Here is a 25376-nt window from a genome sequence, read left to right as displayed (position 1 = left end):
ATGGTTGTTGTCACTCCCTGGTATAAAGGCCTCTCCTAATGCCATCAAGGTTTTGTCTTTGCCATCACTGCTAACTTTTAACACCTGATGAGTATACAAAGTGAAGCATCTTAAACTTTCCCTTTTGCATTTGTGGTCATTTAAACTAAGTTAATTGATACAACATCCGCTTTAAATACGTAATCCTCAAACCTTATTCTTATAGGTAATATACAATTTCAAAATGTCTCCATCTTTTAATTTATTGGCAAATATGAAGTGCAATCTATACACACTCATTGAGAATGCACCTTACAAAAACAGCAGCTTACCTGATGAAGAGCCACATCAGTCACCCAGTAATTATTCTCTTTGTCTGCTGTTATTCCATGAGGCAAAAAAAACCTGCAACATCAGAGAAATGCTTCATTATAAGACAATTATGACTGTGTTTGAGATGCCTGGTTGTCGGCACTCTAATTCACACACAAAAAAACAATAACAAAAAAACACAAAAGCTCTGTATCACTTACATGTTTCTGCCAGAAGCCTTCAAGATACTGCCCTTGGATGGATCCACAACTAAAATGGCAGACTGCTGAATTGGTCCTAGGGACCTCTGCTGGTATCTTGCCTGATTGTTAAAAGAGCTGGAAAACAAAAAACAAACAAAGAAAAAAAAACATGAATGTCTTTTTGCATTTTTATAAAAACAATGTGTGGTGATTTTTCTAGACGTCAAATGCAACAAAAAGTATTTTTGTTTAATAAGTAAATTGTCATCCACATCACATTATACAAAAAAGTGATTAGAGCTGACTTCTATTATGCACTTTTTTTGTGTTATCTCATACTTATCCTTTCATCCTACAATCTACTGGTAAAAATCACTTTTTCAGCTTCCTTTCCTCCTATTCTTCATTTCTTAGACATGACTGGTAACTGGCATCCTATTAGACTAAAAAAGGTTGCGGTCTGAGGAGACACTAAATGCTTTTCTTAACTATAATAGTAATTTTTTGAACCATCAAGACTAAAACTTATTTGGATTTTTTTGTTATACAATTAATAAAAATTTAATCGCTAATACGAGATCTGTGTTCTTTGCCAGTAAGGTGAAGGCATTACATTAGACTGAGAGTACACAACAATACTGAGAGGGTTTTTTTGGTGTTCTTTTGGTTGAAAAAGCTGTTTAAGAGAAGAATGGTTATAACTTAAGTAAAATAAACTTACTCTGCTCCCCAGTGGTGGTCACCTCTGTGAAAAATGACCAAGTTAGAATCTGAGTCAAGAGCAAGTCCTGACACCTGTCCTAGCTGAAGTGAACTCTGTGGCCAAGCTGAAACTTGCTCAAAATGGTAGTCTATAACAAACACACAAACACACACACACACACACACACACACACGTTAAGGTATGCTCAACACAGTGTCAAAAGGTGGTACCTGGTATCTGATGATAATAAATAAATGTACACAGTGTGGTAAAGTGCACATACAATATATCAATAACAAAACTAGTGCACTGTATTTGCAGACTGGATACAAATCAGTGATTATTCTGGGCTATGACACTCAAGAATTAAATTGGGATTTATGTTTCAACCGTCAATGATAATTAAGAGCTTTGTGTAATCATAGAAAGAAAAGCGCACATGTTTGCATTACCAAATTAGCTGCATCAGATTCCCAGTATCTAGTTGGTATGACTTGTTTCATTCATGCTTCAGAATCATTTTCAGTTGCAGTTATTTATGATTCAGTGGTACTACCCTAGTAGCCAACAACTTGTAAAACATCAGCTGACATCTGGTTGAATTCAGGTGTGTAAATCTACAAAGAGCAGCAGGTCAGCTGATCACAGCCTGTACACTAAGAAAATCCACTGGAGCTCTCAATAAAAATTATTCTGAGTTGTGATTTTTTTTCCCCCATAATGAGCCATTACAACTGATTTCAGGATTCCCCCACCTAAATCCTACTTTAACCCCTGACTGTACTTGTTTTCGTGTTTAATGGCAAAGTCACCCTCTACAACAGCGGTCCCCAACCTTTTTTGCGCCATGGACCAGTTTATGCCCGACAATATTTTCACGGACCGGCCTTTAAGGTGTCGCGGATAAATACAACAAAATAAAACTAGTACCGATACCGAAAAAAAGAAGATTTATTCATAACACACGTGAAAAGACCCAGGAAAACCGAGTTAACGAAGAAAAAAAAACCCCGATAACAAAATAATGCTAAAAACCAATAAAAACACTGAAAACCATACATTTCACACCCGAGTCTTACTCTTGCGGCCCGGTACCAAATGACTCACGGACCGGTACCAGTCTGTGGCCCGGGGGTTGGCGACCGCTGCTCTACAATGTAGGCAACAGAAAAAAGATACATGCATATTTACATACTTCAAATTTATGTAAGTGACTGTGCATTGGGCTTGTAATGCTTTTTTCAAGGTGTAAGAAACGTACACTTGCCTGAATGCAGACTGCACTGGAACTAGTGCCTACACTACAATTTAAACATCATTACATTGTTATTACATTGTTATCCTTAGCTTAAATTCAATTCAAATTTTTTAATTCAATTTTATTTATATAGCTACAAATCACAACAATAGTTGCCTCAAGGTGCTTTATATAGTAAGGTAAAGACCCTACAATAATACAAAAAGCTTCATATTCTTATAGTATTTGTGTGTGTGTGTGTGTGAGTGTGTGTGTGTGGAGAGAGCGAGAGAGCAAGACAAAGAGAGAGAGAGTGCAAAGTGTTAGAACTTACCCTGATCCACAGTTTCTAGTTTATTTGTATCCAGCACAACTGCGTAGTCACGATCATCTTTATGAGAGAAAAAAACCAAAATATGGTAACTAAATATGGTAGTTATATAATTAATTTTAAAAAGACAATGGGCCACAGATGGAAAGAATTGCGAAAAATGACTAAAAATCTTAAATTAGCATAGATTTTATTCTACAAAAAACAACAAATGCTAAGTTAACAATTTGGATTAGAGATGGTTAGTATGAACAATATTTGATGTCGCTGTACCTGTGGATTGTCCCAGATGCATCACAGAATTCATATGGCTTGGACTGACATTAATGGGTACATTTGCCTCAGGGGGAATATGTTGGAACAGCTCTTCAGAACCCATCTCCATGCAGTTCATGTAAGGGATAGCATGTCTGCTTTCCATGTAATACATTATATAGAAGTTGCACATTTCATCATCAGAAGTACCGCTGTATTAAAAAAAGATAGATACCTGGTATTGATTTCTCGCCTAGTTAGTATATGCAAATAATGTTTGTGTAAATAGTTTTATGTTGTAAGTGTAACATTAAGACCTTGTCTACAAACTTCTCAACATAGAGTACTATATTTCAGCAGCTATCCCTCTATAAATTAGCAATAATCACTGACAATTGAGGACTAGCATATTTATTTTAAATGACTAACTGTCACAGTTGGACACAATTTATTAATATCAACTACCAGCACAAGAAATACAAGATCCTTATCGGGGTCACAGGCCGGCACGAGCCTATCCCAGCTAACATTGCGCAAAAGGCAGGACAGTACAGGGCACTTAGAACTAGCCTTTTTTAATCATCTTACAATTTGTAAATGTCAGATGAAATCAAAACTAAAATGTGAAAGAAATAAGATGGTTGCATCTTAAGAGCTTTAGTCCATGTTAAGAAATTAGCATTACTGGGCCTTCATTCATTTCAATAAGGCAAGTGCAATTACTGGGCAATCGTGGCTCAAGAGTTGGGAGTTCGCCTTGTAATCAGAAGGCTGCTGGTTCGAGCCCCGGCTCGGACAGTCTCGGTCGTTGTGTCCTTGGGCAAGACACTTCACCCATTGCCTACTGGTGGTGGTCAGAGGGCCCGGTGGCGCCAGTGTCCGGCAGCCTCGCCTCTGTCAGTGCGCCCCAGGGTGGCTGTTGGCTACAATGTAGCTTGCCATCACCAGTGTGTGAATGTGTGTGTGTGGATGACTGGTTATGTAAAGCGCTTTGGGGTCCTTAGGGACTAGTAAAGCGCTATATAAATACAGGCCATTTACCATTTTACCATATACTAGCTGGCCTTACGGGCCAGGCACATACAAAAAACCCACATTCTAGATACATTCTTATGTGGAAAGGCAGGGCAGACTTTGGTACGAGACATTTTTTTAAATTAAGATCAATACAATTTTAGCACAGTGCTTTTTTAAATCTTAATGCTTGGAAGCTTAATGCTTGGTTTCTTTATGCCTTCAGTGCATACCATATTGAGAAAAACAGTAAATGGATATAAGTCTAATACTTTTTCACTAAGGTTACATTAGGTTGAAGAACTCACCCAATGTAAGTTTTTGAGGTTTTACCCTCACCAGTGAACACACATCTGGCAGCAAGGGTATCACCATATTTCACAGTCACCTGCTTGTTAGCAGGATAGAAAGCCTAAAGAGAAAAAAATCAGTCAGTGGTGAGCAAAGAGAAAACTAAACTGTACTTGAAAAGAAACAGACAACGTGGGCAAGAAAGAGAGAAAGCATTAAAGAGAAAGAAAGAGAAGACCTGCTTTTACATTAGGTTTCTTGCAGTTTTTGTACCTAGGACAATTTTTTAGTTGTTTGTTAAGGTATTTAAAATTGCTGTATACATTATTCAGGCCTAAAAAGGCACCTACTTACAGTGCCTAGACGCTAGAGTTGTGTCTTGACGTAACAGATTAATCTCTTCATCAAATCAAATCAAATCAAATCACTTTTATTGTCACATCACATGTGCAGGCACACTGGCACAGCACATGCGAGTGAAATTCTTGTGTGCGAGCCCCACAAGCAACAGAGATGTGCAAACACAACAACACAAACGAGCAAAATACAAGAATGGCCAACCTGAAACTAATAAATATATGTACAATATATAATAGTGTATGCATTTCTGGATGTGTATACTAAATATTTTCCTACGTGTGTGTGTGTGTGTGTGTGTGTGTGTGTGTGTGTGTGTGTGTGTGTATAAAGATTTTTACAAATTAAATAGTAAAAAAAATAATAATAAAATAATAATAATAATAATAATAAAATATATAAAATATACAGAGTTGAATATGTGCAAAACAAGTGGCATTTATATACAGTGTGTGTTGAAGTTCCAGTAGTGAAGCTGAGGTGTCTATGACGTGTTCAGCAGTCTGATGGCCTGATGGAAAAAGCTGTCTCTCAGTCTGCTGGTACGGGACCGGATGCTGCAGAACCTCCTTCCTGATGGAAGCAGTCTGAACAGTTTATGGCTGGGGTGACTGGAGTCCTTGATGATCCTCCCCACTTTCCTCAGGCACCGCTTCCTGTAGATGTCTTGGAGGGAGGGAAGCTCACCTCCAATTATCCGTTCAGAGCACCGCACTACTCGCTGGAGAGCTTTGCAGTTGTAGGCGGTGCTGTTGCCATACCAGGTGGTGATGCATCCAGTGAGGATGCTCTCAATGGCACAGTGATAGAAGGTCCTGAGGATGCGGGGGCTCATAGCTTCTGTTAATGAGTGAACATTTTGTCCTTAATCTTAATGTGTTAGAAGCAGGAAAAATGGCTGAGCTTAAGGATTTGAAAGATTTTGACTAGGGCCAAACTGTGATGCGCACATGATTGGATCAGAGCAGCTCCAAAACTGCAGTTCTTGTGGTGTATTCTGCAGTGGTCAGTATCTATCAGAAGTGGTCCAAGGAAAGATAACTGGTGGACCTGTCATGGTCCGGGTGAGTACGGGGTTTTTCCACTCCGCTGGGCTCCACCTTCAGGCAGAGACTCCAATCAGCTTCCACACCTGGTTCCAATCAAGTCACCAGCATATAAGACCAGCATTCACAACAGACCTCTGCTAGATCTTCTGCTAACTCACGTTAGTGCTAGGCCACCAAGCCCTTGTGAGAGCCCTTAACTACTGCTTTTCTCCTCACCGTGTTTTCTTTGTCATAGGACCCACCTGGCAGTCGCACTTCCCAAGCTAAACTACTCACATCTCCGCCTGGACGCTGGTTCTGTCATCTGGTTGCTTCCTTTCCATCATCGGACTACACCTGCCTGCCTCCCTGCCAAGTCCCTCACTCCAAGTATATTCTGGATCCTCTCTGGACACTCCTCACCCGGAACCCCTTGGACACCCCCTCATCACATGACACTTTAACCTGCAACGCATAAGCCCTAACCACCATAGTCTACTCCTTCAGCTGTGATTCACTAGACTGCCACTGACTACTTGTCTCCTCTCATTATAGTGACTGCGTACCTCCATCCAAGCCGGTGCCCCTTTTTCCATTCCCAGGATCCATCGGTGAAATCTAGCACCTAGTCATAGCACTCAGAGTTTCATGTTCATAGTTTGGCCCCTCAGTTCATAGCATTCATAGTTTCCTGCTTTGTAAGTTCACTAGGCACTGTAAATAAAGCACTGTGTTCACACCTGTTTTGCCTCCCTCTGTGTCTGCATTTGAGTCCACACCCACAGCCTGGCCCTCTCGGCCCCAACAGGACCAGCAACAAGGTCATGGGCAGCCAAATGTGTCACTCCATGTACATCACTGATGCACATAGGGAGCAAAGACTGGCCTGTGTGAATTGATCCAACAGATGAGCGAATGTGGCTGAAACTGCCAAAAAAAGTGTGGTTCTGATAGAAATGTATCAGAATACACAGTGCAGACCAGTCAGGGTTCCCATGCTGAACCCTGTGCACCTCTAAAGCACAAACAATGGGCATTGTAAAGCATAAGAACTATAACACAGAGCAATGGAAAAAAGGTGGCCTAGTCTGGTGAATCATGTTTTCTTTTACAGTACATTATGTGGATGGCTTGATTTTCCGGTAATAGACATTCACACCAATGCTCTGTGGGAGATCTTTTTGTAGGGATCTAGCAATGCTCATACTGTTCCTTCTTGTACAAAGGAACACATACCAGTTATAATTGGGTAAGGAACTTGTACTCCCCAGCTCTCCTAAAGTAATTGCCTTTCTCCTTCATGCTCTTGAGAATAAGCTGAGAAACACAGCAAACCTTTGCAAATGGCACATATGAACGGGCCATCCTAGAGGAACTGGACTATCTATCCAACATTTTTTTAAAGTCTAAGTATCACCTGGATATAAAGTATATATACAGTCAGGAAAGATGAGGATGGAAAAAATGTCAGGGCCCTCAACCTGGAAAACCATTGCCGTTTTGGGGCTTGTCTCATTCTTGACCCTCTTTTGTGTACCTGTTGTTCTTTTCACCAACATCAAGCAGCTGAAATTGATTAACAACCTTTCTAATATTTAACTGCCCGGATCAGTATCCCAGAAGTTTAATTGACTTGATACTATACTTTAAAAGTGTTCCTTCAATTTATTTAATGTATTTGATCCCCAAGCCAACCATGATTTAGAAACATATTTTTGAGCAGTATATAAAGAAATGAGAGTTTGCTCAAGCACAGTACTGTGTGGTTCCCAAAAATGGGCCTTTGATTTGATGACCTACCTGTGGTAGCTGAGGGGATTGTCTCCCAATCAGGGTCCACTTCCCATCTCGGATTCTGTAGCCACTGACCACTTTACCTGTGAAAAACAGACTAATTCATACTAACACTTATACTGATAAAAAAAAAATGATCTGAAAAAGTTAGAAAATTATTTGTTTTTCTCACCAAGGCGGTGTGTGTGGGTCCTGAAGGCAAATGGGTAGATTGGATATGAAGTATAATCGCATGCGACATCTGCATCTGTAACTAACACAGGAAAGCAAAGCAAGTCAGGACAGGCATCACTTTTCTTCTGACTTATCCATTCATGCATTCTATCAAGCATTTGTGAACAGACTGAAACAGCTGGCTTTACTTTTAAATATTTATTCAATTTGTCTTGATGCATGCTCAATCATCCAGATAAGTCAATTCCAAAAGGTTGATTCTGTTCATCTGGACATAGTATATTCAAAGGGAGAAACGTTTCGTCACTCATGCAAGTGACCTCTTTAGTTTCAGCTGACTGCAGGTTTCCCCAACCTTATAAACAGTATATTGCACAATAACTGAAACCAGCCCACTAAACAAACACTGGGCTGTGAGGTCAGTTCCTTGATCATTAATATGGAAATTCTCATGACCATTGATCAACAACCATTGATCATAGACGATAGATCAATGGCCATGAGTACCATTCACAGAGAGTTATAGAATAGCTGCAATCACAGAAGAAAATGTGCAATGTACTGTTTATAAGGTTGGGAAAACCTGCAGTCAGCTGAGGCTGAAGAAGTCACTTGGATGAGTGATGAAACATTTCTCGAAACGCTACGTCCAGATGAACAAAATCAACCTATTCAATTTGTTACTTACAAATAAAGACGCTATCCAAGTTAGTTTTGTTATATGACAAAGTACATAAACCCGTAAATGAGACTTTGTCACACACAAACACACGATTTACTGCAGGTTGGACTGTGCTATGTTAAAAGACTTATAGCATACCTCTTTGTCCTGGAAGGATAACTGTGTCCACAGACATGAGCAAATATATGCCAGCAATGAATGGCTGCCTTTTTAGAAGTCCAACAGAAGGACAAAAACAAAAAAGTTTATTTTCAGGTTATCAATGTTTATATTCTTTGATGTTCTCAACCAGAAAGCAGTCTTGAAGAAACAACTGTTAAAACATCTTCTAATTTATTTTGTTTCATTATTAACTGAAAAGTTGATATATTTAACTCATTACTTACGGCCTAGAAGTCATTCTTAAAGTAAGTCCTGAGCAATCTCTATGGTGATCTGCAACAGGCAAATAAGAGGGGACTATGATATTTATACAGTTACGCTGCGATTAACATAAATGATCAGAGCCTAACCAATGTAGATTTTGGAGAAGATACTGATGTTTGGTGTTTTAAAAATCTGATCTTCTAATGTATCAGACAATTTCTTTTTCTTTCCAACACAAAACATAAACAAACACTCATTATGTGAAGTCCTTTATTTACTCATTCATGCGCTGCACTACTCTGCTCATATCAGCTGGTGTGTTTTTGGCATTTCAAACACAGGTGCTGCAACTGGCAAATTGCAGTGCACCATCTGGTGGACAAATATGCAAAATCAACACTTTTGTTTACTTTATAAATTTTTATTTATTGGTTGTTATAAATGTTGATAGAGAGGGATCAATAAATAGCCAATATTAATAATATCAATGGCCCAATATTATTAATATCAATAATTAAAAATAGTGGCCCATTGAAGTCAATGAACAAGTGACACAGAACAGCAGTTTCCTTGGCTTGCTTGGTTAGCTCAAATTGATCAGCCCAGGCTAGAAGGCCAGAGGCTAATAGGTGAAGGCCAGTGTTCAAGAAAGTTGACAAATTTTTACCAAATTTAGGTGGTACCCAAGTTAGATACAACTTGTGTGACATAGAGAAGATGGACTGTAGTGCGTGAAAGTTTGTAATAACTCCTTTAGCAAGTTAGCAAGGAAAGCCTTCATAAAGAAGAGAAGGTGTCAAATCCAGTTTAATAAAACTGGCAAGTGGAAGCTCAGCTAAAACTTTAAGAATAGCATCTCTGAGAAATCACTTGGTTGAGCAAATGTGCACCGTTTAACCAACAGTTTTGCCTTGTCTCTTGTAGATATAAAAACTTTATAAACTATATATTTTAATACTTTTTTAAAATCTGTTTTTCTAAGTTCTTAACAGCTGATTTTTTTCCCAAAAGATATGTGGTCCTCTCATGACAAATTTTATACAATCTGATGCATTTACTGTAAATTAAAGAAAGTATGAAATGTTTAAGCTCAGTCCTAAACATGTTGAGGAGAAATGTTAATCCATGGGGAACATTTTTATGCAAAATAATATTTTTATTTTTGATCATTTATGTACAATTTGCCAGTAATGAAGTGTTATGTGTAGTGAAGTGTTTCCTTGCTTCTTTTGCTAAAGGAATGGTTCTAAAACAAATCCTGCACCTACTGTCATTGTCCACTAATGATAAATCATTTTGGGTAATATAGTAGATATTTATTTAACTATACAAGTAGGAAAATTTTATAGTTCTTCAGATAGGAAGGCGTGCAGAAAGGCAAAGGCATCCATGTAGAGTGAAGCTGAAGCATGTTATAGGAGGCCGTCAGCAGACAGGCAGCACAAAACGGTGTTATGTGCACCTACTCCCCATTTCCTAGCAAAATATTAAGAAATGACTGGTGACTCAAGACTTTTGTACAATACTGTATTTAGGTTTGAGAGATTCACCAAAGGTTAAATGTAGAGAACCTACAACTGTGTGTTTGGTTGAAAAACAACAGAAAACTAATGTTAGAAATATCAGAAATGACTTTTATATACATCACCCAAAGCCTCTATAATCATAAATGGTAAATGTTCACGTTATTTTAAGTTGACAAGGGGTACCCGTCAGGGCTGTCCAATAAGTCCATTGTTATTCGCCCTGGCCATAGAGCCCCTCTCTATTACACTCAAAACCTTGCCATCAATTGCGGGTATCCATAGGATGGATAAAGAGCATAGAGTGTCCCTTTATGCAGATGATCTGTTAATGTATGTATCTGATCCTGTTTCATCTGTCCCCGATATTATTCACACCTTAAGCAGCTTTGGCTCCTTCTCTGGGTACAAACTGAACTTCAGTAAAAGCGAATGTTATCCTGTTAACGATCTGGCTCTTCAAATACAGAATAGTGCTGCACCTTTCAAAACAGCCAAAAATGGCTTCAAATACCTAGGCATAAATATAACAAGAGATCTGCATAATCTCTATGAAGAAAATTTCTGTCCGTTATTTGAAAAGGTCAAATCAGACTTAAAGAAATGGAAGCCACTTCATTTGTCGTTGGCAGGGAAGGTAAATTGTATAAAAATGAATATACTCCCAAAGTTTCTTTATCTTTTTCAGTGTATCCCACTTTACCTTCCAAAATCATTTTTTAAATCTATTGATAAAGCTCTGATCTCTTACCATATACATACCATTATACATACCATAATAGACCCATTTCTGTAATATACTTACATATCTATATTATTGTTAATATATATTGTAATATATCTATATCACTAAAGCACTTTTGGATGGATGCAAACTGCATTTCATTGCCCTGTACCTGTGCATGTGCAATGACAATAAAGTTGAATTCTATTCTATTCTATCTCATTTATATGGGATGGGGAAAAACCAAGAATATGTCTGGATCAGTTACAGAGGCCTAAAGACCTAGGCGGCTTAGGACTTCCAAATTTCCGCCATTACTATTGGTCCTCAAATGTTCAAAAAAAATCATATACTGGCTCAATACCCCTGATGAAGACTGGTGCCAAATTGAAGCGGCATCTTGCATCGCCACCTCTCTTAGAGCCTTGTCAGGAGACAACTGAGGAAGCTTCGCCCCAGAAAGGCAGCAGGCCCAGACAAGGTGTGTCCTAGGATGCTAAAGGCATGTGCTGCTGAACTTGGGGAGCCGCTACAACGAGTCTTCAATCTCAGTCTGCGACTGGGGAGCGTGCCCGCCCTATGGAAGACATCCTGCATCGTCCCGGTCCCCAAAAGGAACCGGCCCAATGAGCTGAATGACTTCCGACCGGTGGCACTGACGTCACATCTTATGAAGACTCTAGAGCGGCTCTTCCTCAACCTCCTCCGACCACAGGTACAACATGCCCAGGACCCACTACAGTTTGCATACAAGGCGGGTGTCGGAGTGGAGGATGCCATCCTGTACCTCCTACACAGAGCCCACTCACACCTGGATGGGGGGAAAAGGCACGATCAGGATCCTGTTTCTTGACTTCTCCAGTGCCTTTAATACCATCCGGCCCTGTATGCTTCAGGAAAAACTGAACAGGATGGAGGTGGACCCCTGCCTGGTGGCTTGGATCTCCGACTACCTCACCGACAGACCACAGTACGTCAGGCTGAAGGACATCACGTCTGACACAGTGGTCAGCAGCACAGGAGCACCACAGGGAACTGTGCTGTCCCCTCTTCACCCTGTACACCTCTGACTTCTGCTACAACTCTGAATTATGCCACATTCAGAAGTTTGCAGACGACACGGCCATCATGGGGTGTATCTGGGATGATCAGGAAGAGGAGTACAGGAGTCTGGTGAGGAACTTTGTCGCATGGAGTCACACAAACCACCTGCAACTCAACACCTCAAAGACTAAGGAACTGGTTGTGGATTTCGGGAGGTCCAGACCAGGTCCACTGCCAGTTCAGATAGAGGGGGAGGAGGTGGAGGTGGTCAACACATACAAGTACCTCGGGCTGTGGGTGGACAACAAACTGGACTGGTCATGCAACACAGAGCACCTGTATAAAAAAGGCCAAAGCCGACTGTACTTCCTCAGGAGGCTGAGGTCTTTTAACATCTGCAGGAAGCTCCTGAGGATGTTTTACCAGTCAGTGGTTGCTGGAGTACTTTTCTATGCTGTGGTGTGCTGGGGGAGCAGCACAGCAAAGAAGGACTCATGCAGGCTAGAGAAACTGATCAGGAAGGCTGGCTCTGTGGTCGGCATGAAGCTGGACACTCTGGTGACAGTGGTAGAGAAAAGGACACTAAAGAAACTGCTGGACATTATGAACAATGCTGGGCATCCTCTGCACACGGTCGTAAACAATCAGAGGAGCCTATTCAGCAACAGGCTGCTTCTCCCAAAGTCAAAAACCAACAGACTTAAAAACTCCTTTGTCCCACACGCCATCAAACTGTTTAACTCCTCACTGGAGGGGAGAGGGAGGAGAAACAGGGGGACAAGGGAGGGCGGGAACAACTGAGCTGTAGGTGCTTTTCTACACTGTGCAATATTTGCAATATTTGTTTTTGTTTTGTCTTTTTTCTTATATTTGACTGTGCAATAATCACTGTGCAATATACTCACTCAAATGAGCAATCCTATTTATCCATATTGTATATTCTGTATCTATATATGTGTATATGTGTATATATGGTGTATTTATGCTTATATCCTTACTCTCATTCCCCTTAATGTATCTGTAACATGCAACTTCTGTCGGTGCTTTGCTACTGGAAACTGAATTTCCCGGAGGAACCCACCCGAGGGATTAATAAAGTTTAATCTAATCTAATCTAATATAGACGGTGTCTTGGCAAGTTTTCAGGATTTATCACACAAATTTGACCTCCCTCGGCCCAGCTTATTTAGATACTTCCAAGTTTGTCACTTCCTTCAGCATCACAACCCTGACTTTCCAAATATAACTCCACTTACTGCTCTAGATGATCTGTTGAAACTGACATTTAAGCCTAAAGGCCTAATCTCAAGAATTAGTAATTGTATAGCCTCCTTTCAGAATATAACAATGCCAAAGATCAAAGCAGACTGGGAGAATGAGCTGGGGATGGTTTTGGAGGAGGAGACCTGGGAGAGCGCCCTTTTAAGAGTAAACAACAGCACTTTCTGTGCCAAATTAATTAAACATCATGCAGTTCAGGATTCTACACCGCATTCATTACTCCAAGGCAAGACTAGCCAAAATATTTCCAAACATAGAGATGCTGTGAGAGATGTAGAAATCCCTCTGCCGATTTAACACATATGTTTTGGTCATGTCCAACTTTAAAAGCCTACTGGTCAACAATTTTCAAAACATTGTCCGAGGCATTGAATGTTGAGCTTCAACCCAATGCAGTTATGGGCATATTTGGTGTCACAGAGAGAGGATATAGAACACTAAGGAAGAGCCATAAAAACATAATCACTTTCACTACACTGCTTGCACGCAGAAGGATACTTTTGCATTGGAAGTCAAAAAAGCCACCCAAAGCGGCTTTGTGGTTTAGTGACCTGACACAATTTATACAGTTGGAAAAGATAAAGTACGCTCTCAAGGGGTCGAAGGAGAGATTCTTTGCTGTTTGGGATACATTGCTAAAACATTTAGAGTAAATTAAAACCATATCCACCTGAAAGATCAAATCAAATCAAATCAAATCACTTTTATTGTCACATCACATGTGCAGGCACACTGGCACAGCACATGCGAGTGAAATTCTTGTGTGCGAGCCCCACAAGCAACAGAGATGTGCAAACACAACAACACAAATGAGCAAAATACAAGAATGGCCAACCTGAAACTAATAAATATATGTACAATATATAATAGTGTATGCATTTCTGGATGTGTATACTAAATATTTTCCTACGTGTGTGTGTGTGTGTGGTGTGTGTGTGTATGCACATTTTTACAAATTAAATAGTTAAAAAAAAATTAAAAAACAAACAAATAATAATAATAATAATAATAATAATAATAATAATAATAAAATATATAAAATATACAGAGTTGAATATGTGCAAAACAAGTGGCATTTATATACAGTGTGGAGTGCATAATGTTAAAGTTCCAGTAGTGAAGCTGAGGTGTCTATGACGTGTTCAGCAGTCTGATGGCCTGATGGAAGAAGCTGTCTCTCAGTCTGCTGGTACGGGACCGGATGCTGCAGAACCTCCTTCCTGATGGAAGTAGTCTGAACAGTTTATGGCTGGGGTGACTGGAGTCCTTGATGATCCTCCCCGCTTTCCTCAGGCACCGCTTCCTGTAGATGTCTTGGAGGGAGGGAAGCTCACCTCCAATTATCCGTTCAGAGCACCGCACTACTCGCTGGAGAGCTTTGCAGTTGTAGGCGGTGCTGTTGCCATACCAGGTGGTGATGCATCCAGTGAGGATGCTCTCAATGGCACAGTGATAGAAGGTCCTGAGGATGCGGGGGCTCATGCCGAATCTTTTCAGTCTCCTGAGAAAGAAGAGGCGCTGCTGCGCCTTCTTCACTGTTTTGTTTGTGTGTACTGACCACGTAAGATCCTCAGCCAGATGTACTCCAAGGAACCGGAAGCTGCTCACTCTCTCCACAGCAGCGCCGTTGATGGTGATGGGGGTGTGTACTTCTCTGCACCTCCGGAAGTCCACTATCAACTCCTTTGTCTTTGCGACGTTGAGGGTGAGATGGTTGTCTTGACACCAGTGGGTCAGGGCGCTGACCTCCTCCCTGTAAGCTGTCTCATCACTGTTGGTGATAAGACCCACCACTGTAGTGTCGTCCGCAAACTTCACAATGATGTTGGAGCTGTTAGTGGCTGTGCAGTCGTAGGTGTAGAGTGAGTACAGGAGAGGGCTCAGGAGAGATGCTTGACAGCTGCCGTAAATCCTTTTTTTTTTTTCTGTGTGATTGGGATTCATTTTGTGTAAACTATTCCCCTTTAAGGGCACATCTTCAAAAATGGTGAACTTCCTTGTACCTCATTTAAATTCACTTTATTCATTTATTTATTTTAATTTCTTTTTCCTTCTGGATCAGTGTCCAATATGTTCTTGGGGTGGAGTATATATATAAAGGAGCATTGTGGCCTTGCTATATCTATGTCTTTGTACTACATTGTTGATGCTCAATAAAAACAAAAAAAGAAATATCAGAAATGATATATACACTACACTACACTAGAAGAAGTTATTGCACTTGGTATAAAAGATTGCAACATTTTATTTCAGAGGTGAATGGTCTTAGTGTAGTATTTAAAATTACTTTTCAAACTCTGGATCTTTCCAGATTTTTACTGAATTACTGCTGCTTTAATTTGAGCTGCTTAATTTGAGCACATAATATATATTTTTTATTACATTATATTTATGTTTCAAAAGGACTCACCTTTGAAAGCACTAATATCTCCGTAATGAATCTGCAGTACAAAGTAGGACATTCCTGAACTTCTTCCAACTTTAAAGCCAACATCTGATAAAATACAGAGAATAGTGGTTAACAATGGACATAAGACCTCATGAATATAAACAGTAAAAGAAGAAGAGGGAAAAAAATGAGTAGCATACACTACATAACAATATTATACATAAAACCTACAGATTCTTCTTTTAACATAAATGTCAAAAATAAAACTCCACCCCCTTTCACTGCAGCAGTTCAATACAGAAAAAGTCATAGACATACCTTTGGGTAATTTGGTAGGTGGTGCATTTCGAGCCCAGGCATACATAATTGCTGCTTCATCCTCACAAGTGCCTTGCACACTGCCACAGTCCCTTAATGAATTACCACAAAACAGTGAATCCCAAAGGCAGTTACAGAACAAAACAAACAACTATCTCCAGTTTAGCCATTTGCTGTGGAGCAAGCATATAGAGGCATTTACATAACGAAAGACAAACGCACAAGCAAATAATATTACAAATATTACAATACGAGAATATTTGTCATTAAGAACTCAATAGTAAGACTAAGTCAAGGACAGGTTGACCATTTGTCATTGAGCAATTCTACGGCCAAATTACAGTTGTATAGCATCAAATCAAAAGAACCATGTTGCATCAGCTGCACCCTTTCGGGTCGCCACAGTGAATGACCAGGCTCCATCTCATCATGGCATATGTCTAGCATCCCCCTCCCACACCAACCTTCTACATATCCTCCTTCAGTACATCCATTCAAAACTTCTCTGTGTTCTTCTGCTTTTTCTTCTGCTTATCAAATTCATATTCATGCAACATATTCAAGAATTTTTGTCCAGTATATCCACCATCTCTTTACTGCACACTTCAAAAATAACTAAGCTTTGCCTCTCTCTCATTGGATCTTGCCGCATCTGCTTGCAGTCAGCATACATTATGTATTCAGTGTAGCTATAAGGTAAATTTACAGTGACATTAAGAAAGACATAACCTAATAGAAAATTGTCCAATAGAATTTGTATGTTTTTTAGTTTGTGAATACATGTTGCTTTTCATATGTACCTTAAGCAAAAACAGCAGTCAAAACCACTGCTAAGTATTTTCACTTTGAAGTCATAGACGGTATATAACTACCAGGATGAAACTACATTGTCAGAATTAGTAACAAGGTTTAGTTTAGTTATTTGAAAAAATATTCAAGCCAAGGACTCAATTGATCTACAGTTCATTTTATTAGAGCACCTGTCATAAAGATAGGAAAATGTTATCAATCTGTCAAAAACTTACTTAAAATAAAAACATTAATTTCTTAGTTTTTTAAGGCAAAGTCTTGACACAGAGTGAAGTCTAGTTTTTATACCCAAATTTGAGCCAGCACACAGGATTTCTCTGAGAATAACTATAATTTGGCATCATATGCTTTACTACTTTTTCCTTGCTATTTTTGGAAATAGTAACATTTAAAAATTCATGGATAACAAGAATAATTACAGTTTAACACTAAAAACATAATTTATGTTAAAAATCCTGTGCACACAGGTTCTTAATAGATGCACCTAGGGTATAAATTTTTTTTTAAAAAGTGTGCATATGAGACAAATATGTAAGAGAGCTTTCTTCCATTTGTACAACATCTCAAAAATTAGAAATCTCACATTAATGCTGAAAAACCTAATCACTGCTAAAGGGTTTCTCACAGTAATGTTTACAATTCTGTGGAAACGGGGAAGCCTGAACCAGCAACAGTTGTCATCACTCACAGAAAGGGGCACAAGCGTGCTACTGAGGAGGGGCTGAGCTACCAGCTGACATGCAACACTGTAGGTGAGGCATTGTCACTGTGTCTGCAGGGAAAGGTATCACCTGCCTAACCTGGCTCATTTGGCCTGCAGGCTGAGAATTTACAATTATTTAAGAAGAATACTCATTTTTTATTGATTGTAACATTTGAACATTGTTGGAGTCACCTTCTTGGTGAACAGCAATGAAATACAATAATGAAAACAACTGACATGGTACCTTGAACATCTAACATGCTAACTGGGAGTTATACCTGAGACAGTAAAAAAAATACTTTTGTGTGCAGAGAGAGAAAGTTTTTGTGCTTGAGAGACCTCTTGGACTGACAACCTGAATAGAGCTTAAGTGGGGCCTCTTAGGTGGAAACATATCAGGTAAAATAGCGTATCCCTGCCAGTGGAGCCCCTTTAGGGACTGAGGCTTCCTCATTCTGAGGGTCGGGTGCCTCTAGGTGCCCAAAGGGGGACACAGAGACCACTCCCTTGCTGGTGGTGCATATACAGCTAGAAGGGGTACTACTCTCGTGCCAATGGGCAGAGAAATGGCAGGCCTGTGAGAGCTAGGTGCAAGTTTGGGATTCATATTACATTTGAAGATGATGCTTGCTTAAGTCATTTTTTTATGCTGCATTTACATTTCCACAGTCAGTGGTTGTGGGTAACTAAAATAAAAAGCTATTATTGGTGCACTAAACAAAACTAGATTTGATCTGTGCTGATGTTCACAGCTAGCCATTATTTTAATAATGGTTAAGTATTTAAATAAGAATATAGTCTAAGATTACAGTTTTTTCCATTACAACTGTTGCTGGGTTTCAAAAATGGTGGTTTTGATTTTTCATGAATAAGATGCTCTCGTGACTCATTAAGTGGCGACACTGACCAGCCAATTGGTGGCATGCAGTCTGACGACGTCACATTTTAGTACCTGCTCTGATCACTTTAAAAACCCAGCTGAGCAGATAGTATTTCAGTACCTGGTACTATGACCTAATAGAAACCCCTGAAAAGCATGGAGAACTGTGGCAAATCTATTCGAGTAGGTAATAATAAAAAAGAGGCTTAACTTGCACTTCTTACGCAAGGTCCTTTTTTTTTGTTCCTGGGTCCTGGCTTTTTTCCTAACAACAAAAACACTAACAAAATTAATTTAAAGTTGGGCATTACCAAAAGCTGTTGGTGGACACAGGGGTCTGACAGCCAAACAGCAGCATGTGATGGACTGTATCCATACTGGCAAGAGGTATGAAGTCCACTGAAGAGAAAAACACTGGTTAAAAATTTCAACTTCAAATTGACAGTGAAGTTCACACATAACAAATCGCCTTATCGACTAACAGCCTGATTCTTTGAAAATACATCAGACTGGTCAATTGGAGAAAGATCATCACCACCCTCTAATTAATTTAAAGCTAGCAATGACTTAGTTCCCTGAAAAATGTTTCAAAATATGAAATTTTATCAAATTTTTTTAGTGAAATTAATAAAATATTATATTGTGAAAAGAAATTTACACAGGAGATATACAAAAGGTAATCATGGTGACACCATGTGATAGCAATGATGCCTTTAAAATTTCCATTTCAACTGTTGATATAAATTGAACTTGTCATTATTACTTTGTATCCAGCTTATAGGTCAGCTAGAACCATTTTTTTCTGTAATTGCCAATCACTGTAGGTTTTATAATATATAATAAATTAATAAAAGATAAAACTCACCAATATATGCATCTTGCCTAGTTGGAACTGGAAATGCCATGCAAAGGTAAGTGTCCGACTGAAATATTAAGGAAAACAATGACATCAATGAGTCCTAAATGGAGAAAACAAATAAACAAACACGTACACACACACTAGTTAATACCCCTTGGCTTCAGCAGATCCCAGGAGGGATATCCAAGATTTCCGTCCAGGAAAGCGCAGTCTTAGAGCCTCTACTAGACAGGACCCTGACTAGTATCTAGGACTGCACTCTGGGGTCTGCTGAAGCCACTCACCTAGTTTGGGGGGTCACTGCCCCACAGAGGTCACTGTGCTCATGGGGACCAATGTTGTTTTAACACTCCACATCTCTCGAACTTCTTGTGTTACTTCTTCTTGATGTTGCTATTAGGGCTGGGCGATATATCGAGTTTTTAAAAAATATCGATATATTTTTATACGAGATATAAGGTGTGACAATATCCTTTATATCGATATAGTCTATGTTACGTTATAATTATACTTGTGGAGCCGCAAGTTTGCCTCTCTTTCGTCCACTTTTGTCTTTACGCAACGTTACTCGGCCTCGCCCCTCCTTCACTGAACACAGCTCCCCCTCCTCCCCCATCGCTTCACCTGCAGGAAGCAACAAGATGTTAACGGAGATTTGCCATGTCAGGGTTACTGCACATCGCCCCGTGCGTGGGGCTGGACGCCGTCAACGTGTTAGCTAGCTAACCACGCTAACGAGCTAACCACGCTAACGCCATGCAGCCCAGAGGCGCTGCACAGCCTAAAATCCTTGCATTTTCTCAAAAGTTGACAGCGCGCCTTATGTATGAATTCTGTTTGTGCTTGATGGCCGCGAACCGATTTTATGTGGTACACAGCGCTCAGCAATCTGTCAAAAATGTTTTAGTACGACTTTGGTAAGCTACGGTGCTGCACCGCTTGATGGATTGTCAGAGCATTACGGCTACCGAGGAGCCTTCGCGGAGTGATACGTACTGTGCTTCAACGTAATATTACCCTACTGTGTATAAGGACTATAAATGGCACCTGTTAAGAGACGTGGTTACGAAGAGGATTTCAAACTCAATGCTGTCAGTCACACAGTAGAAGTTGGGAACAGAGCAGCTGTGAAATCTGTCTTTGTTACTATGCTCAGCGTCTTTTAGTTTACATTTTGACTGCACAATTGTGAGCTTTTTGTTATGCACAAAAACAACATTGTTTTCTTTTATTTATGGAGCATGATTATTTAATAAATGCTCATAATTTATTTTTGAGTAAATCTTATGTACATCTATGCTCTATGTTAATAAAAGTGCCTGTGTGACATCTGGGACACAGCTTTGACTAAGAACTAGAGATGGCACGATACCACTTTTTTATGTCCGATACCGATACCGATATCATAAATTTGGATATCTGCCGATACCGATATGAATCCGATATAGTGTTTTTTAATCAACAAAACTGTTTTTTAAATATCTTGCTGCATTTTGTATAAGTTCATACTCGAGTTTAAAACAACAACTACACTAAAGCTATTCTGTTATACCTGTATCCAAAAAAAATCTTTCATAGTTCAGCAATACTGATCAATCTAATATTCTTAAACCTACACCATCCTCCCTATTCTGGTATTTTAAAGAGTACTTAGCATATATATTAAGCAACCTAACTAATAGGGTTCCAACTCCCAGCAACAACAAAAATAAATAAATAAAAAATAGGGAACCACCCCTCACGCTCCACCTCATGATGCTTAATCGACGTAATCAACCTTAATTTGATGCAGTGTGGAAAAAAAAATGCACAGAAATCAATTATTTTTCAAGAAATATTAAATAGATTCAACATCTTTCTTCAACAAAATTGCAGACTGCACAGATGGTACCTTCACAAAGGAAAAAGTACTATAGCTTACTAGGGTATATATATATATATATATATATATATATATATATATATATACATATATATATATATATTAGACTTAATAGTTACTATATACAGTAATGGACTTCTATTCATTTTGCATCAAATTAAAACTTTGGGTGTCAGATAATTATTTATTAAAAGCTAGACATTTTAAATGAGAATAAGAAAGAAAAGTATGTCTTTGTGCCCCCTTTTCCCTGTTAATGCCCTATCGGCCCCCCTGGCTAAACTTTGCTAGATCCGCCCCTGCACAGTTACCAGCCGTCAGCTATGTAGAAAAAGATCCTCGAGTAGAAAGTAATATTAAATAAATTCTAACAACAGCTAATAGAGCTTAAACGTGCTGCTGTTGTTCAGCCGCTGGTTTCCTCTTTCTGGTGCAAAGTGGGCCAAAAGCAAACAAGAGAGACGTACTCCCGACAGAAAAGCCGATCAGCTGATCGTTAAGCAGTTTCATGATTGAAGTAGCAGCAAGAAGAGGCAGTCGTTTGTTAAGCTTAACGCAGGAATGCTTTACAAACATTCAGAGATGGACTTACACACTTGCTTTACTTCTCTCGGGGATAACTTTGTCGGAGATGAAATGCCGGGTTGCTAGCGAAGCTCCACATGCTATCCAGACCACCGACAGGTCCCGCATGCCACAGCCGCTCACGTGATGCATACTGCTCCGACGTGCTAACGTTCTGAGGTGAGTTACGGCGTGTTGCAAGTTTTGTGAGGTGCTTTCGTGATATTTAATGGATCGGATTACATTTTTTATTTTTCTCCGATATCCGATCCAGTAATTTAGGTCAGTATCGGACCGATACCAATACGTAATATCGGATCGGTCCATCTCTACTAAGAACTCTCTTTTTGTTCTTACTTTATGGCTTAAAAAAAAAAAAAAAATCGAGATATATATCTTATATCGCCGTCCAGGTAAAAAATATCGAGATATGAATTTTGGGTCATATCGCCCAGCCCTAGTTGCTATTAGAGCAGGGCGATATGGCCAAAAATATTTATCACGATATATTTTTGAAAATTTGCGATAACGATATAACTAACGATATAATTGATGTGAGACAAAATACAACTCCACAACAAAAAAAAATGCCATCCGTTTATTTTCACTTAAACAAGCAGCCGTTTTTTAGATGCATTAAAGCTATATAGAAATGTAACAGTGCAAATGCAAATTCCTTGCTGAAAGTTTAACCAAAAGGCATTTCCAGTAGAAATGGGCTGAGATATCCTGAGCATAACCATGTATAATATCCACTGAAGTTAAAAAGAGGTGCTTTGCAACATTAAACTGCAGTGTGCCAAATAAAAAAATCAAATATGTATTTTTCGGACTATAAGGTGCACGGGATTATAAGACACATTAAGTGAAACAAAGCAGTCAGATAAATCAAACTTCATTCAACTCATTCTTCTTGTTTCCTCCACTTCTGTACCTTTGATTCATTAATGCTGTATTCTATCACAGCTGCTCTATTCCCATGTTGTTGCAGTATATTAATGACTAACCTTGTATTGTGGATGGATTATCTCAGTTGTTCTCCTAACTGAAGTTTGGTCCGTTTACAGCATCCTGCCATGCGATTGCATTTGTCTCTAACCATCAGGAACCTTCACGTTAACTTTTATCGAGTGGAAAAGCGTTAGCGTTCATCCTCTAGCTTCACTGTTTATGTTATGCTAACATAGCTGTGTCACTAGCGATCACGCAGCACATCATTATATACCACCTAGCCCAACTTCAGTAACCTTACAAACATCACTGCTGTTTAGTTTTCTGTCTTCATTTATGTTGGAAGTGATAGCAGAGCTGTACATTTGAATTTTTTCAGAAATCTCTCAGTCAGAACATGCTATATCATGCTTAGGTAGCGAGCTAACTTCCGCTAACTTCTAACTCCGTTAAATGTAATAAATTCTGTTTTCATGGATGCCTGGATGTTAAACTTCATAGTTACACCTGGCAAAGCAGCAATGCTGATCGTTTTATTAAAGATGAAAGAATTTAGACAGTTTTTAACTCTCAGTGATGCTGCAGTGTTTGTTTGACTTTGGGACTTGAAAGGGATGGAGTTTAGGACCAGTGTTGCCAACTCCTCAGTACGGAAAATCGCTATTGGTTGTCCTAAAAGTCGCTAGAAGTCGCTAAATGACGTCATCACCTAATTTGCATAATTGGTCATGCTAATCTAATTGTAACCTATGTTGTTGGAGAGAGAAATAACATCGTGGAAGAGACACAAAGTGAGTAAAAAACGTTCTAAATGCATTTAGAGTTTATTTAGAACTACAAATTAAATTTCTTTTAGCAATTTTTTTTTTTTTAATGTCACAATTCCAACCCTGCTCCTTTACCCGGGCTTGGACCGGCAAAAGTGACCTGAAATAGGCACTCTGGTGGAATTACTTTGTGTGTGTGTGTGTTTATAAGTAGTTTTAAACCTTGTGATCCACAAAACAGCATAAGAGTAAAAGAGTAAAAGAAGAACTGACTGCGTTACAGCACCCGCTGCTTGTTGAAAGTAAAAGCGATACGCGCTTTCACGTCTTTTTTTAGCGACTTTTTTTAGAAAAAAAGTCGCTTTTTTTAGAAAAAAAGTCGCTAAGGGGTCTGAAAACTCGCTAAATATAGCGACAAAGTCGCTAAATTGGCAACACTGTTTAGGACCCAGATTACTCCCAGATTTACGAACGCCTTAGTCCAACAAATACGGCAATAACGACGGCCCGCTTGCATGTTCTACCAAAAAAAAAAAAAAAAAGTGCTTTGGTGGGTATCTGACGGACAAACACCAAACCAGTTCTACACCACTGAAGTGGCACCATTTTTACAAAGCCATTCTGGCTCATCCGTTTCACTCAACGATGCGCTTTCTCCCTTCTCATTCTCCGCTGCCGCTATGCTTTTTCGGCCATGTGCGTATGGAAAGAAAGGCACTGTGCATGCACGTTTTATCCATATTCCATTGCGATACTTCATTTTCTTATCGTTGCCTAACATTGTACTGGTATTACTGTGAACAGTATAAGATGGCCCAGCCCTAGTTGCTATCACTTTGTATCTATCACTACGGCCTTTTTCCTCTGCTTATCCACCACTGCTATGTCTGGTTGGTTAGTCAACTACTAGTTTCTCCATCTGCATCTGGTCTCACAAGATCTTACTTTTGTCATTCTCACCACCTTTACACAGCCATACTCAGCACAGATGTTCCTGTATGCCCTGTCTGAAACAATCTTGCACCCTATATTTATATGCCAGATTGTTTCAGGGTCATCTTTGACCCTGCATCTGGGGATCCTGTCTCTATAGATCTTGTGCTTAGAGCTTGTTCCCATTGCTGCCATGAGTCATGCGTCTGAGCCATCTTTCAGTCCAACCTTCTCCAACCATTGGTAAGAATTTTCTATATCAGCCACCTTTCCTGTCTATTGGTAGTGCATGCTGTGCAGGGCAGTTTCTGTTCTTCCTCAGGTTTCTGTTGCCCGGGGCATTTACTAAGCACACGATGAGTTGCAGCCATCTTCCAGATGTACTCATGCATTTTGTTTTTTCACCCTGGATAGTGATAATGGCTCTGACACTCACTAGTCCTTGGCCTCCTTTCCACTTAGTGTGCAGTCTCAGGGTGCTGGACTTGGGGCGAAGCCTTTCAAGGCTTGATCAACCTCCATTGTTGCAGAACAGCTTTAAATTGTTAACCCATTTTGAGTTCCGTGAAAAAGTTTTTGGGTAACCTTACCTTTTGGGTTTGTTGTTGTTTTTTTACCTGTGGCAGTTAACCTTTGTATCATTTTAAACTATTTATTGGACTAGAACAACTTGAATTGTAGTAAATAACTGGAAAAATTGGGGTGTTCTAAAACGCTGACCAACTGTGTAAATAAAATTGAGTTGAATTTAACTGAATTCAAATCAATCCCAGTGAAAATCTGTGAGGTAAACTATAGACCAAAGGCCATGCCAGAAGACCATTACATCTGGAGGAACTTCTTTGAGATTGCCTAAATAAGGATGGGCTGGCATTGCTTATGAGATGAGGCCTGGCTCCAGGGTGGGGCACCCTATCCGGGGCAGAGTGAACTGTTCCTTGATGTTCTACTCTTCTAAATCCCTCTTTGTCTGGTCCCTCACCCAGAACCAATTTGCCATGGGAGACCCTACCAAGCGGCAA

General features: G+C 39.6%; 1 protein-coding gene across 4 annotated transcripts in view; it reads right to left on the bottom strand.

Moving 5' to 3' along the window:
- Positions 1-25376, bottom strand: part of pam (peptidylglycine alpha-amidating monooxygenase) — a 57500-nt gene that overhangs the window by 15425 nt on the left and 16699 nt on the right. For all 4 annotated transcript variants that reach the window (XM_080875395.1, XM_080875397.1, XM_080875396.1 and 1 more), the window contains exons 4-18: positions 19264-19321; positions 18710-18797; positions 16006-16097; positions 15709-15792; positions 8747-8795; positions 8499-8566; positions 7677-7757; positions 7511-7587; positions 4343-4446; positions 3039-3232; positions 2769-2825; positions 1216-1345; positions 513-629; positions 312-384; positions 1-84 (exon numbers count right to left, since the gene is read on the bottom strand). In XM_080875395.1, coding sequence (XP_080731521.1) covers positions 1-84; positions 312-384; positions 513-629; positions 1216-1345; positions 2769-2825; positions 3039-3232; positions 4343-4446; positions 7511-7587; positions 7677-7757; positions 8499-8566; positions 8747-8795; positions 15709-15792; positions 16006-16097; positions 18710-18797; positions 19264-19321 — 1356 coding nt within the window. The remainder of the gene's footprint in view (positions 85-311; positions 385-512; positions 630-1215; positions 1346-2768; positions 2826-3038; positions 3233-4342; positions 4447-7510; positions 7588-7676; positions 7758-8498; positions 8567-8746; positions 8796-15708; positions 15793-16005; positions 16098-18709; positions 18798-19263; positions 19322-25376) is intronic.

Source organism: Rhamphochromis sp. 'chilingali' (assembly GCF_963969265.1).
Source record: "Rhamphochromis sp. 'chilingali' genome assembly, chromosome: 2".
NCBI classification, from domain to species: Eukaryota; Metazoa; Chordata; class Actinopteri; order Cichliformes; family Cichlidae; genus Rhamphochromis; species Rhamphochromis sp. 'chilingali'.
Note: the sequence above shows the minus strand (reverse complement) of the source record. Positions and strands in the feature narration are given on the sequence as shown.